General features: G+C 50.4%; 2 protein-coding genes across 6 annotated transcripts in view; one reads left to right on the top strand and one right to left on the bottom strand.

The window, feature by feature from the left end:
- The window catches only part of Akna (AT-hook transcription factor), a 48313-nt gene extending 43957 nt beyond the window's left edge, over positions 1–4356 (top strand). For 2 of the 5 annotated variants that reach the window (XM_031377629.1, XM_031377628.1), the window contains exons 20-22: positions 530–646; positions 891–1074; positions 3557–4271. In XM_031377629.1, coding sequence (XP_031233489.1) covers positions 530–646; positions 891–1074; positions 3557–3797 — 542 coding nt within the window. In that variant the 3' untranslated portion in view covers positions 3798–4271. Of the gene's footprint in view, positions 1–529; positions 647–890; positions 1075–3556 lie in introns of all 5 variants that reach the window. The other 3 variants (XM_031377630.1, XM_031377627.1, XM_031377631.1) reach the window with 2 other exon arrangements.
- A 1461-nt stretch (positions 4357–5817) lies between these two features.
- Positions 5818–9085, bottom strand: Orm1 (orosomucoid 1). The gene is made up of 6 exons (XM_031377632.1): positions 8969–9085; positions 8488–8630; positions 8207–8277; positions 7547–7654; positions 7308–7411; positions 5818–5946 (listed from the first exon to the last, which is right to left on the bottom strand). The coding sequence occupies exons 1-6, from the start codon at positions 9083–9085 to the stop codon at positions 5881–5883; spliced, it is 609 nt and encodes a 202-aa protein (XP_031233492.1). The 3' UTR covers positions 5818–5880.
- Between the last annotated feature and the right edge of the window lie 5745 nt (positions 9086–14830).

Genomic DNA, 14830 nt, shown 5'->3' with positions numbered 1-14830 from the left:
CCCTTTTATAGGGCCAGGTTGGCCTGGCCGTTGCCAGGTAACCATGGGGAGGAGCTTACCTGGCTGCTGCCAGGTGTATGTGGGGGTGGAGTTTATACAGAATGCTAACAGGGGCCACACTGGATATCTGCAGCAAGTGTTCCCATGATCCCTGTTGTTCCTTTGACCCTCCACTGACCCTGGCTTCCCTGTTCTGGGCTCCCATGTGCACACTGAGGCTGTCTCAAAGGCAAAAATAGGCTTGTCATCTGGAGGGCCTGGGCTTTCCCTTGGCAGAGTACTGCCTTGTGGAGCCTCTGTTTCCTCAACTGTAGAGGGGAGCCGGGCAGAGCTGCTAGGATCTGTGGAGTGACACATACAGTCATCAGTGGCTAGCATGTGGTCAGTGCCTGTTTATATCATCATGGTTACTGCTCACAGTGTCCTCCGGCAGGCAGCCTGGGTGGTCTCTGCAGGGGACCCAGGTCCTATAACAGAAATGCCAATCATTGTCTGCAGACCCCCCCTCCCTCTCTCTCTTCCCTTCCAGGCAGTGCCGTCTCTAGAGAGCCACCGGGATCATCTGCTGCTGACACCCTCCGCTGTTCCCTGTGTGGTAAAGTCAAGTCCTCTGCAGAAACAAATGGCTCCAGCTCAGGCCCCTCTGGTAGGAATGAGCGCTAAGCATCTTCCTTCAGTCATGTGCTTGGCCAGACCTTGGGGATGCTGTAAGCTCTGCTCAAGCAAAATAAATGGAACAGAGGAGCAACATCCCAGAGGGATGCCTTCCCTAGGGTTGTCCTCCACTGCCCATCAGCATCAAGTGGAGGGGCGGCTGGCTGACCCACTGTGCTTGGTTGCATCTGCCCATGTCCTCACACAACGTCTCTGTGTCCTTCCTTCCCTTACAGAGAAAAATACCACCAAAAAACCTGCATCTTCTACCCCGAGCCTCAAACGGAAGAACAGGCAGACGGGCTCACCAGTACGAATGCCCCCTGGACTCTGGTACCTGGCTGCCACACCCCCAGCCCCAGCCCCACCAGCCTTGGCCTACATCTCAGCTCCCATTATGCCTTATCCACTATCCACTGTGTGAGTCTTCCCTTCCAGCTGCCCCATGCTATCTGAGTCCCTGAAAAAATCAGCATTCTTACATCATGCCAGGGGGCTGTGAGCCAATGGTAGTGCCTTCCTGTAATGTATCCACATGGAAAATGGAATATAAGCCTGACATTCTTGTAGTCATTCAACAAACTCCGTTGGGGCAGAATGCTGAGTGCTTGGGAACCCGGTGGGAAACTAGACTAGCAAGAGGTCCCTGTCTCTGGAGTTACAGCTTCCTGAGGACCTAGAACCCTAAGCCATCTCTCTCCTAGTGAGTAAGCCTATATACATACATAAATAACTAAGCCTTATACGTACATAGAAGGTATGTATGTATGTATGTATATATGTATGCATGTGTGTATGTATATATGTATGTGTATGTATGTATGTATGTGCGCATATGTGTATGTAGGTGTGCATGTGTGTATGCATGTGCACATGTGTGTATGTGTGCGTGTGTGTATGTGCACATGTGTGTATGTATGTATTGTGCATGTGTGTATATGTGTATGTGCACATGTGTGTATGTATGTATTGTGCATGTGTGTATGTGTGCATGTGTGTATGTGTGTATGCATGTGTGTATGCATGTGCACATGTATATATGTATGTATGTGTGCATGTGTATATGTATGTGCACATGTGTGTATGTATGTGTGCATGTCTGTATAAAGTAAGCGTAGTTCCTATTTTATCTCCCTGTTTTCAATCGACTCTCATTAGTGGAATGGTTTTAGATTTAGGAGAACTGAGTGTATAGTACACAGTTCTCTCATGCACTACCTCTCCCCCACAGCCTATTCCCATGTCACTACAAGAAAACCAACTCGAGTGCTTTATTAACTGAAGCTGGCTGTCTTCCTCTAGCATGCTTGTTTAAGGTCTGATGCCCTTTCTATTCTGGGGCACCATCCAGGATCCCCTACATTTCATTGGCAACTTGGGTTCCTCTTGGCTGGGGCAGCTGCTCCATGTTGCCCTGCCTCTGTGACTTTGGCATGGAGCGGGCACCAGCTAGGTGGATTTGGGCTTGGGCACCACCTACCAAGAGGTGGAAAGTGGGCATGGTAGCCTGGTGACGTTCCAGGGATGGGCTGTACAAGAATCACCTCTCTCTGACTGCTGCGGCTGAGGCAGGGGACTGCTTCTTTAAGCCTCACTTTCTCAGTCTGTTCAATGGGGGAGTGGCTCTGCCAGGTCCTGATGTGTGAGGGTTAAGCGAGATACTGTCAAGAACCTACTTGGGTATTTGTGTCATCGGAATTGTGACTCCAGGAAATGTCATGACTGACTAAATGGAACCTTAGCCGTTTCCCCGAACTCCTTTCTAGTCTTAACTGTCACCACTGCTACTTCTAAGCCTCAGTTTCCTCCACTGTGAAGTGGGTCTTTTGGGTAGCAATGCTACCAATAGACAGTCCGCCTCTGTAGGTTAACGGGGTGATAGTTGTCTCTGTGGCAGCTGATGCCAGCAGAAGAGAAGCCCAAGGCACCGGCAGGCATGAGGGGCCAGGCCTGAGGTGCATTTTCCTCTGCCTTCTTGCTTGAGTCTTGGTGGGTCCTTAGTGGCAGTCTTGCTTCATGTCCGGACCCTGGCTCCCATGGTAAGGACGCCTGCCCATGTTTCCTGTCCTTGGGCAGAGATGTTTTGGTGCCTTTTAGCAGCCCTATGGGAGCCTCAGGCTTCTCTACTGTTCTCAAGGGAAACCTTTACAGTCTGTGCCTGGGGAAGAGCTCACCAGGGTGTGGTGGCCCCAAGGAAGGGACAATTAAGTGGCCGGCACTTGGAGAATGACTTTGGGCTGATCCCTTTGGCTCGCTGGCTTCTCTCTTCTTCTGAGAAACGGATGCTCGAGATGATGTTGCCAGCGCGTCATCAAGGGTGACCAATAGCCTTAGGGCTTCAGATGTTGTTAGAACAAACCATACCTCAGGTTTCTCCCATCTAGACAGCAGGACTGAGCTTGGCCCCATCCAAGGTTGAACTAGAAATTGCAGTGGTGCTGTGCTGCCATCTGCTGGCCAGATGCAGCCCCGCAGCTGAATGAGGCTCTGTCACCCAGTGCCTTCAGCATCTGCCCTGGAAAGCTTGGAACTCAGAGGCCAAGCTGGCCCTCCTATGAGCTGCACATACGGAAGCCACAGTGAGCCCAGGTTCTCCCTCAAGGAGGGAGTGTGAGCTGCTCTGCCATCTCTAGGAAGCCCCATCATTCACTTTGGCGCCTTCCATCAGCACCTGCCACTCGGTGATTGCCATGTCAGAGGGTGGTGTGAACTAGTTGTGCCTACAGCTGCTCCAGGGCAAGCACTCCCGCATATACTCTCCTTCATCCCTCCAAGTTTGTTTCTTCACACGGGCCTTGGACAGGAGAGGAAACAGAGCAGGTAGTACAGTAGACATGGAACCCACGGCCGGTGGCTGTGACTGACTCTTGCCATATCATATGTTCCTCCTTTCTCTCCCCAGGTACTATGCAACCCCAGCGCCTACCTCAGCCCAGACAGCTTCCCCACAGCCTGCTCAGGGACCTCGGAGAACCCGGCACTCTGTCCAACTGGGTCTGAATGACCTGGAGGAGCTGCAGGCTGCACTCAGAGAGGCCGCACAGGCCGCTGAGAACGTTCGCTCCACCACCCGCCAGCTGAGCCGCTCCCTGTCTGCGGACCTGCGCCACGCCCGTAGCCTTCGAGGCTCCTGCCTTTTCTGACTCCCTGGAGACTCTGAGACTAAGTAGGCAGGCAGTTGCTGGTGTTTCCTAGTCAACAGTCTCCTGGTACCACTGACGGCTGGAAGATGTCATGTCCCTCTCTCCCCAGGAGTGCCACCGGTCTGGTCCACGTGGTGTATTTAAAATAGACATTGGACTGGTCAGGAGTGGATGAGTGTTGGGGGGGGGGGCGGCTCTGTCTAACAGGTGTAGTGACCATAGTTCCCTCTGTCGAGTCAGAGCCTCTGAGACTCTCCTCTTTGTCCCCCTCCTGCCCATGTGCTCCTGCAGCTAATAATATGGTTCTGACTTTACACTGGGGAGCTAACTTGAGCTTGGACCCATCTCAGAAGGCCAGAGAGGACAAGAAAGGCTGGGGTCTCTGAAGCATTTTGGTCACTGCTTGTAATAGCCACTCTGAGGCAGGCATTGTTAAGGAGAACTAGTTAGGGATTTTGTTCCTAGTAACTAGTGGGCAGGAGTAGTACTTGAGGACCCCTAAATGTCTTGAGACAGAGGCCTCAGATGACACATGCCCAGCTCTTCTGTGGTGACAGAAGTTTTTCCCATGAGCCCACAGAGTAGAAGCTGCTCATGTAGGGCCAGGAAGCACCCAGCAGCCTCAGACTGCCCCACTATGTCTTTGGATTTTGTTAGCATCCACTAGAGGACCAAGCTACCTGCCAGGCTCTGGCCTGAGGCTGAGAGACCAGGCCTGCACCCCTTTCCCCGTCCCATAGCAGAGTGACCTCAACATTTCTGGGATGTGTGTGTGTGTGTGTGTGTGTGTGTGTGTTATCGCAGATTGTTTATATATTTGAGGCATTTTAAAAAATCTATTTTTGTTATAAAAGCAAATGAAGGAAAATAAATAATGAACTTAAGAAAGGAAAAAGAAAGCCCCCCAAAGTTACCTGTGACTGTGCTGTGTACCGGGAGCCTGTGGTTTCTAAAGATGAGGATGCGGCCCGGGAACTGGATGCCCGGCTAAGGTCTCCACCAGAGTACTTGTTGCATATTATTCCAAAATCTGCCCACCCTTCTGGTGATGTCTATTTCTCGTGCTTCTCCTGTCCTTGGCCTGGAGAGGCCAGATGAGCAAGGCCTGTCATGAACCCCCAGGCCAGAAATGGTGGGAGACCCTCGACAGGAAGTGTCTGACAAAGCCCCGGGCCAGCCTCTCTTTCTAGAGCAGATAGCACCCTGTGCCTGTGGCCAGCTTGACTCTGAGCATGCGTGTGGCAGCCTTTGTGATTCACTCTGCCCCCAGTGCATTGACAGGCGGAGCGGGACTCCACATCAGGTGCTTTTCCCCTTTCTGTGACAAAGTAGTTGGCGAAAGCTAATGAAGGGGGGGCTCGTGGGTGAGGAGGGACACAGTCCACCATGTCACACTGCATCCAGTCGGGACAGCCATAAGCTTGGCAGACAGAGATGAACTGTGGGTGCTCAGCTTGCTTCCTCCTTTTCGTTAAGTGGGGGACCCCAGCTCGAGGAATGGCGTTGCCCTACAGTCAGGGTGAGTGGCTCTCTCTCTGGAAATGTCCTCACAGACGCACATCCCCTAACTCCAGGCAAGTGCAAAGATTATCTCAGACCCTGTGTTTGCCATTGAGTGGATTGTGCCTCAGGAACTCCAGTCATAATTGTGAAATAGATGTCAGCTGGCCAGCTGTGACAGGAGCTGCACACCCGGGTTCCCCACCCCCACTCACTGCTGTTTGGGTCTCCTGTCTTGTCTTCCCCAAATGTGCCCCATAGGGCTTGGGGGAGTTATAGAAAGAGCATCAAGTTCTATCACTTCCTTCGATCCTGACTCAGATGCCCCTTCCAGGAAGCCCTCTCAGATTCCCTGGGCGGGACTTATTGGACTTAGCTAAGGCTCCATTCAGGCCTCTCCAGGAAGGGAGGGACAGAGGGAGGAAAAGGAAGGGAGCAAAGAAATGATATTGACTGTTTCACCAAACCTTTATTGTTGGGAAGACAGAATCAAGTGCACCGGAGGAGGGTGGGGTGGGGTGGGGTGGGGTGGGCATGTGGACTGCCCACGGAGTCCAGAGAGCTGAGCCTATGCCTGGCCTTCCTAAGGACCCTTCTTGCTCTCCTTCTCCAGCTCAAGCTGCTGCTTCTGCGGCTGACTGCACTTATCCTAGAAGATATCAGGGAAGAGAGCAGAGTGACTGGGTTGGGGGATTGTGAGGCAGGAGGATTGCTATGAGTTGCAGGTTAGCCTGGGCTGCAGGGTGAGATGCAAAAACAAAACAAAACAGAACAGAGCAGAACAAACAAACAAACAAACAAACAAAAAACCTGTCATGGTAGGTAAGCCTGGAGGTCAGCTTGAAGCTAATCCCCAGAGCCCACAGTTGTCCTCTGACACCCACACACGTCTTATGTTCATGCTTGTGCATGAACACACAGGCTCTCTCTCTCTCTCTCTCTCTCTCTCTCTCTCTCTCTCTCTCTCTCTCTCTCTCTCTCTCTCTCTCTCTCTCTCTCTCTCATACACACACACACTAGCAATGAATGTATTTCTAAGGCAGTGGGGGAAGGACAGTGTTTGACCAGAAAGGGCAGGGTAGTGTTAGCTATATCTACCACCAAGGCTCCACTGGAGTGTCAGAACAGTGGTTCTCAACCCCCAATCATGTTTTCATTGCTACTTCATAACTAATTTTGCTACTGTTATAAATCCTAAGTATCTGACATATGGGGTTGTGACCCATCCTTTTGAGAACCACTAGTCTAAGGCAAGTCGTTCCTCATCTTATTCACCCTATGGAATGGGAGCAGAGTCCCCCAAATGGCCAGCATTTTCTGAAGACTTCTGTCCACAGGTGCAGGGTGAGCCTACTGGCCCCACTGGTTGGGGGCTGGGGAAGGCAGGCCATGAAACTGCTCAAAGGCAATGTCTGTATGCAAGCACCTGCCCCCCGCGGAACCCAGAGGCTGGTGATGCCAGGAAAGGCTCAGGTGACCAGAGAATGGAGTCACAAAAGTATTGAGTGTCTCGAACTAAGTGCAAACTGATTGGTTGATCCTGTGGCCTTGCCTGGGTGAAAGCCAAACCTGAGGAGGCTTCTCCCTCAGCACAAGTTTAGACAGAACACCAAGACAATTCCGTGTGGGTCATCCCTGCCTATCAAAGCCATTGGGCTTGCTGGAGTTGGCGTGGCGTGGAAGTCTTCAATCACCTCTCCTGCTTGTCTAGGTAGTGCAAATGAAGGGCAGGGAGAAACCTGGGACCCTGGCACCAGTCACCCCTCCCGGTCTTGCCTCTTATCCTCCACAGTCTTTCCAGGATCTCCTACTTAACCTCACCCACCTCAGGCTCACTGCCCATCTATGATCTCTGCGACTCTCAGCTGTCACAGTAAGCAGGAGAGTTCTCAACAGCAAGATGCCCACCTTGCTGTGCTCCCTTAACCAGAAGCTTGCCCTCTCTGAGCCTCTAGGGTCACTGAAAATTGGACCCCTGCCAGGGCGGTTTCATGCAGCCTCTTCACTTACCTTTTTCAAGTCAACAAATATGATTTCTGATTCATCCATGCCCACATGTTTGACAGCCTTCTGGAATACTTCCCGAAGCTCCGGAGGAACATCTGGCTTTTTAGCTGCAAAGGAGAAGGGGGCAGGGGTGTGCTGGGTAAGGGTCCAGCAGATGGGAAGCCAGGTAGGGATGTGGGATGTGGGTAGGCGACCAAGGATAAGGCCCAGTGGAGCTGGGACCAGGGCTGTGAGGGGCTTACTGTAGAGGGACAGCCCCCGTTTCTTCTCATCCTTCAGGTCAAAGGCAAGCATGAAAGCCCCATGTTTCTTCAGCACTATCAAGTGGGCAAAGATTTGTACTCCTCCTACTGTAGGAGGAAAGGCTTTGTGAGTCACTAGACTGATACTGTGGTCCCCATTCCCAAAGCAAGGAAGCACATAGCTATGGGCAAGTGCCTGGGGCTCCCTGAGGCTGCCATGCGCTCAGCCTCTGTTGGATGCAAGCCTCGCTTCTCATTCTTCATAGGTACGGAATGGCTGGGGCTGTGGAAAGGGGGCTTGGAGGTGGGGTGGTGGGGTACAGTTCAAACTTCCTCTTAAACATTAAAACATCCCCTCAGGGACAATTAAAAGCTAAGGAGTGTCTGATCTGGCCCACCAGCATTTGGTTGCCTTCCTAAGTGCTGTCCCTGGTGACATGGGGTGTGGCTGAAGTCACTTGGCTTCCCAACCCATGGGTTCCCACTGAACTCACAAAGGATCGTAAAGAATGGTTAGAGCAAGGCTGGCCTGGGAGCTAGACTCTGGTTTGAAATCTGTTTCCACTTACAAGCCTCAAAGAGTGACCTAACCACCCTCTTCTGCTTCCCCCTCAGACCCTTGAAATATCCTCCCAGAAAGCGGTGAGTTCACACCCTCACCATACTTGGAGAGGGTCCCATTCTCTCTCTGGAATCCCAGATGGGTGGAGTTATAGACACACTGGTCATCTCTAGAAAGCAAAGAGAAAGTTGGCAACTGAGAGGGAGGTGATCTGACCAGCCCGGGGTGGGAAGTGGGCAAGAGGCAAGTAGACAAGACAGCTGTCCCCATTCCTGAAGGGACAGGGTGAGGAGGCCAGGCAGAGGCAGTTTGCTCAGGTCTCTAGGCATCCAGGAATGAAGTCCAGGGCCAGGGTGGACTGACTGTTGCAAGGACTCACATGGTCAGAGACTCCTGAAGCTCTATCGTGTCGTTTGTCAAGTTGGGGGTAAGGTAAAAAAATTCAGTCTCCGTCGTTTGAGTTGCCTGCTTGTACTCTGGGTTTCGGAAAGCCGCGCCCACGAAAAACCATTTGCCGGAGAGCTGGGGAGAAGCAGGCACACAGATGAGCAGGGCTTGGAGTATGGACCTCGTCAGTCAGCCGTGATGAGGGGCAGGCAAGCGAGGGCTTCTGAGCCATGCATAGGAAGACTGAAGCTCCAGGCCAGGATCCCATGGGCAACTCAAAAATCAGCCATTCTGCTGCTCTGTCCCCTGCTGTGGGACCTCAGAGTGATACTTCTGGGTTTAGAGGCAGGGGGATGCCACCAGAGTCTCCAGGAGAGGGAAGGGCAGTACCAGGAGCCCAGAGATAAACACAGACGTCAGGGAAGGGAAAGCCACCTACAGTGCTCAGGCCCAGGTCCCAGGCAGGCACTCACCCAGGTCAGGGTCTCATTGGTGATAGGTGTGCCTATGGTGATGTTGGCGTGTTCAGGGTTCTGAGCTTCCAGCAGCGGCAGGAGGCTCAACACGACAAGAACCATGTGCAATGCCATGCTGAGGACACTCAGAGGCACCAGACTGGGGAAGTGCTAACTGGTGGCTGGAGGGCGCAGTGGCTTTTATAACAGGTTGTGGGAAGGGCATGGGAGTGCAGCCAGCGGGTGCAGAGCTGTGGCACAATCTCGGCAGCACTTGGGAAATGTCTTGCGCAAAATGTTTCTTCAAGCCAGCTTTGTGTGGCTCCTATGGCCCGCCAGCCCCAACACAGGCTCCTGCCCTTCACCAGAGTGGCTGATTCATGGCCAAGGTGGGTACAGGGCTAGCCTGATGATACTTAGGTCCCAGCCAGCGGTCCCATCCCTCTCCTATCCCATGGAGCTGCCTAGCAGGAATGAGACCTACACATTAATCAACCCCCAAGGGTGTGAAGAGGTCCCAGGTCAGGGTTCGTAGTGAACTTAGAAGACACTTAGGGGGTCAAGTTGAGGGCCAAGAACATAGATGGATTAGTTTCTAAATGAGTGTGATGCTCCTGGGGACCCCTACCCAGCCAGCCAAGTGCCCAACCAAGGGGTGAATCTGAGTTGAACATCTAGTCCAGCAAAGCTCCCAGTATCTACAGCAGGAAAGGGGCTGCCTCTGGTAGTGTGTGCCCAATCCAGGGTCTATGCCCAGCATCCGGTAAATATCTGGTTCTAGTCCCTGCCTGATATAGCCTGGGATTTTTGTCATGGCTTGATATATGAATGAACACTCTTTAAAAGTATTATTAGGGACAGGCATGGTGACTCCTGCTGAGGCACGGAGTCATTGCTGGGAGCTTGAGATTACACAGCGAGCTGTTTCAAAACTTCAACAGCAGCAAAAGTATTAGAACACACTCGCAGTTTTGTATTGTAATCTATTTCCTGTGTCCTCCCCAAGTCTTCATGTTTCAGTGTAGTCAGACTTAAGTTTTTTAATGATATACAAGTTGTCATTCTGTATTCTAATTTCATGAGAACCTTTCTTTAACCTGTGGCATTTTGTATAGTATGTTTCTCCTCATGATGAGTGTCAGAGCAACATATTGCCTTTTAAAATTACTCTACCAACAGAAAATAAAACAAAGCAGGACATGAGTCACCTCCAATATCGTGTGTGTAAATATTTCTAGTGGCATTATTCAAAGTAACCCCAAACTCAATCTGTTAAGTGCTTACCACCAGGAAGATGAGAAATGGATTGTGACATTTCATGCAAGAACGCCATTGCTTAGCAACAGAGAGAAATGAAGGACTGATAGATTTGACAGTACAAATGAAGCTCAACAACGTAATTGCCAGCAGATAGCCCAGAGGTGGGATTGGATGAGCCCGTTTCTAGGGCATTCTACAAGAGTCCAGACTAATCTGTAATGATATTAATCAAACCAGTGACAGTGACCATCTGGGGCAAAAGAAAGGGGCCACAGATGGTCCTGAGAGCGCCCTGCAGTGGAGTGTGCTGTTTGGAGCCTAGAGAACTGGCTGAGCTAGAGACCCAAAAGGTGTGTGTTTTGTTCTATTTATTTAGATGTAAGAAAGTTTATCTCCTCTCAGAGGAGAAAAAGCATAACCATGAGGAGTCCAAATGATATATTCTGTCCCAATTTAGCAATGCACCAGAAATCATGATCTCTGTGTTTGTGCCTATCTCTGTCTCTGTTCTCTCTCTTACACACACACAGGCGCACACACACACACACACACACACATACACATACACACACTTGCACACACTGGAGGATTTGTTATATATCATTTAAGTTCGTATATCTATGGAAGGTTCTGGTAGCAAAGTGTGTAGTCTAATCTCTCAGCGCTGCCATAGGAGAGTGATTCTTTACTGCCCCAACCTGAGGGATGGTCAAACGGGGACTGGGGACCACCTAGAAGAGAATGAAGGGACAAGAGACACAACGAACGGACAGCAAGTCAAGAAGTCTGATCAAGCTGACAAATTTTTATTTTTCCCACCCATTATATACTCATAGAAGCAGGGTAGGGGGTGAGGGGAGGGAGTAGGGTCACTTTGTCTCCTGGGGAGTGCAGGTGTTCTCAAGACCAGGATATTGGCTAGGTAAAAATTTCAGCAGGAAGAAAACAACAGAATAGGTTGTTAGGTACCTGTCCATGAGATCCATAGCTGTTTGTTCCCAACTGGGCTAGTAGCTAGGCACCTGTCCACAAGATCTATAGCTATTTGTTCCCAACTGGGCTAGTACTTTCCCACAGAGGCAGCTGTTAGTCCTCATTGCTAGGTGCCTGACCGCAAGATCTGTAACAGGTATTCTCATAACAAAATGGGTTGCTAGATACCTAACAGCAAGATTTGTAACTAGTTGTTCTCATCTGTGCTAGTACTTTCCCACAGAGGCCGAAACTTTGTGCCAGGAAGCAGTTATGGCTAACAGAGCAGTTAACGTTTGAACAAGGTTGCTCCCAACACTTCACATCTGAGCCTTGTGGTCAAGACATGACAGTCAAAGGAGACAAGTGTAGCTTCAGGGCAGGAAGGAGATTTGAGAGAGCCTAGAGGGGAGAGAGAGGCAAGTGAGTTGGCCTCCAGTTCCTCCTGCTTTGCATAAACACAGTGGACGCTTCTGTCCTGGCCTCTTGCTTCCAGTAACGACAAAAGTCCATCTTCTTACAAAGTAGGCTGTGGAAACATTCCAGCGTTGAGGCCAGGCATCTGTGCAAGGTGCTGAGAACCAGCTTGACCGTGGCTGTCACACACACAGGCTGGGGACACACAAAGGGCAACCAAAACCTGAATGCTAGTCTTGTCAATAGTTTCTAGTTATACCAAACTTAAGGACAAGATATGATCCATGACATTAATACTCCAAACGTATACTCTAATTTTGTGTTTATTTTCAGTCAGTCATTCATTCACTTTACATCCTGATTACAGCTTCCCCTCCCTCCTCTCCTCCCATCCCCTCATGCTTTCTCTTCAGAAAAGAGGAGTCCTCCAATGGATATCAACCTGCCTTGGCATATCAAATTGCAGTAGGACTAGATCATTTTCTTTTATTGAGGCTCGACTAGGCAGCCCAGTTGGAGGAAAGGGATCGGATCCAAAGGCAGTCAGTGTAGTCAGAGTCAGCCCCTGCTCCTATAGTATCAGAGGTCCTGAAACGGCCAGCTACTGTAACCAGGAAAGACTCCCAATGGAGGGATGGGGACACCAACTCAGCCACAAAACCTTGCACCCACAATTTTTTCTTTCTACAAAATGTCCATGGATAAAGAGGGAGCAGAAACGAGGGGAATGCCCAACCGATGACTGGCCCAACTTGAGACCCATGCCAGGAGAGAAAGCCCAGCCTGGCACAGTTAATGATATCCACCTATACTTGCAGACAGGTGTACCTTGTAGTTTTTAGCTACCTCACGTATGCTTCTGAGAAGACCGCACTATCAGCCACCCACCAGGGTCTCTTTGGATCCTCAGATGAAAGACACACACGAGTTAGCTTGTCTTTAACATGCCTTGCTGGCTCAGTGGCAGGGCACTTCTAAGCCTCCCTCAGCTAGTGCCACGGACCGAGTTCATTGCGGGGACCCCAATTTCCACAGGACGAGAATTCTGGTCAGGTGGGCAATAAGTCGGTGGATGACAGACACAAGGGTGTGGTGAATCTGAATGTATTTGTACAAGGTGAAATTCAGGCTTAAATAGCATACAGCAAGCAGGGCAGATGACAAGAGTCACATAGGCGGGCAAGAGTTACAGCAAGGGGTGCAAGACTGAGGTCACGTAGGCAAGTGACCACCACATCAAGGTCCCACATCAAGGTCCATAGGATCAGGTAGCCAGGTGTGAAGCAGGGGAAGAGCAGTGGAGCCTGTCCTGCTGGGGCTATTTTGGTATTACTATGCTAATTCTCTGGTTCTGCTGGAGGCAAGGACCAGGAGATTCCAATCTAGCAGTTCTTGCTAATTCTCTGGGTCTTGCAGGAGGCAAGCACCAGGAAATTCTGATCTAACAGTTCTAGCTAATGTCCTTGAGTGAGGGAAGCACTTCGATTACTCTCTAGTATGTAAAAAGGGTTTTGACCTTTGTGGGAATGCCCTAAGAAATGTGCTTGACCTCTGTTGCTAACTCTGAGGAAAACTTGTCTGATAAGGCAGATTCCTTGAGAGAAATTCCAAGCTAAGGACAGCTTGGAATTGTATTAGGATAGGTTGGAAACATTGTGCTGGCCAGGAAATGATGCCCAATCTTAGCCATTTACGAATCATTTCTTGGGGTACCTTTATGCCTAAATATGAGGGCGTGTTGACGATTGGAAAGACTAATTTGGAACACGTCTGAGTTAGGAGATGCCAGCGACTCAATACCCAGGAGGCACAAGCTCCCCTTTGGAGCCATATCGCCTCTCATCCTTAATCAGGCTTTTACCCCCAATATTTTGGATTCAACTGGAGTAGACAAGTGGGTGTGGCAGGCTAGCTTGCCCTTCCCTCCAGTACTCCTGGCTAAACACCTTCCAAATCTACCTCTAGCTTTGCTGCTGCCTGGTTACTGTGATGCCCATTGGTCTTTGCTGCCCAAGATGCTTCCGGGCTGCCCTTTCGTGGGCCACTTTCCCTTTCTGTCTACGTTTTGGGTGACCTCCCCTGCAGCGCTGAGTTTGTTCTGTCTCTCTCCCTCAAGTATGGTGATCTCCTCCCCAACCCCTCTGTCTTAGACTGCACAACTCTAAGGGTCACGCCCCGTCTCCCTTTTCCCAGCCATTAGTCGCTAGCATCTTTATTGATTGATCAAAAAATAATTGGGGACAAGGAGCTTCAGCATCAGTATACCCAGATTCCCAATTAAATCAAAGCATCAGAATCACTCCTCTCCAGGCACAGGCCTAGCACCGCTGTCACCTGAGAGATTCACTTAGCAGCTGATGGAAACAGATGCAGAGACCCACAAACCTTAGGCAGAGCTCTGGGAATCTTTTAGAAGAGGGGTGGGGGAACATTGAAGGAGCCAGAGAGTTAAAGGACACCATAAGAAAACCTGCAGAGTCAACTCGCCTGGGCCCACTGGGACTCCTAGAGACTGAGCAGCCAACCAGAGAGCAGGCACGGGGCTAACCTAGGCCTTCTACACGTATGTGACAGGAGTATAGCTTGCTGGGACAATAAACATATACTTTATAATACCAGCTTTATTTACACACTTTTGCTTTAGAACATTAAGATCTCTAGAATGCTGATCCATGGGTCTCCACTGGCTCAAGAGCAGGACTCCAATGGGTGGCCTGCGCGGGCAAGGGCAACGTTGAGGGAAATACTGTCCCTTTCCTCAGAAAGGGTGTGTAGTTCTTGCTATCTTCATGGTCAGTTAGGCTGCCTCTTGGGGTCTGGCCACCTATGTGGCTGGCCAAGTGATTCCTCCAAGGACACTTAGCACCCAGTACCTGCCCTCCAGGGACTCTTTTTTTTTTTTTTTAAGATTTATTTATTGTTATAAGTAAGTACACTGTAACTGTCTTCAGATGCACCAGAAGAGGGCATCAGATCTCATTACGGGTGGTTGTAAGCCACCATGTGGTTGCTGGGATTTGAACTCATGACCTTTGGAAGAGCAGTTGGTGCTCTTACCTGCTGAGCCATCTCTCCAGCCCCCTCCAGGGACTCTTAAGCACCTTAGAAACTAAAAGTCTGTCCTTCCTGTCTCTCTGTTTGTCCCTGGCACAGTGGCTAAGGTCTGTGAGAAAGTAGAGAGGGGAAAATGTCCCTGTGTGAGCTTAGGCAAAGTACTTAACTTCTCTGTGC

Source organism: Mastomys coucha, unplaced genomic scaffold (genome assembly GCF_008632895.1).
Source record: "Mastomys coucha isolate ucsf_1 unplaced genomic scaffold, UCSF_Mcou_1 pScaffold18, whole genome shotgun sequence".
Classification (NCBI taxonomy): Eukaryota; Metazoa; Chordata; class Mammalia; order Rodentia; family Muridae; genus Mastomys; species Mastomys coucha.
This window is presented reverse-complemented; position numbering and strand designations above follow the sequence as displayed.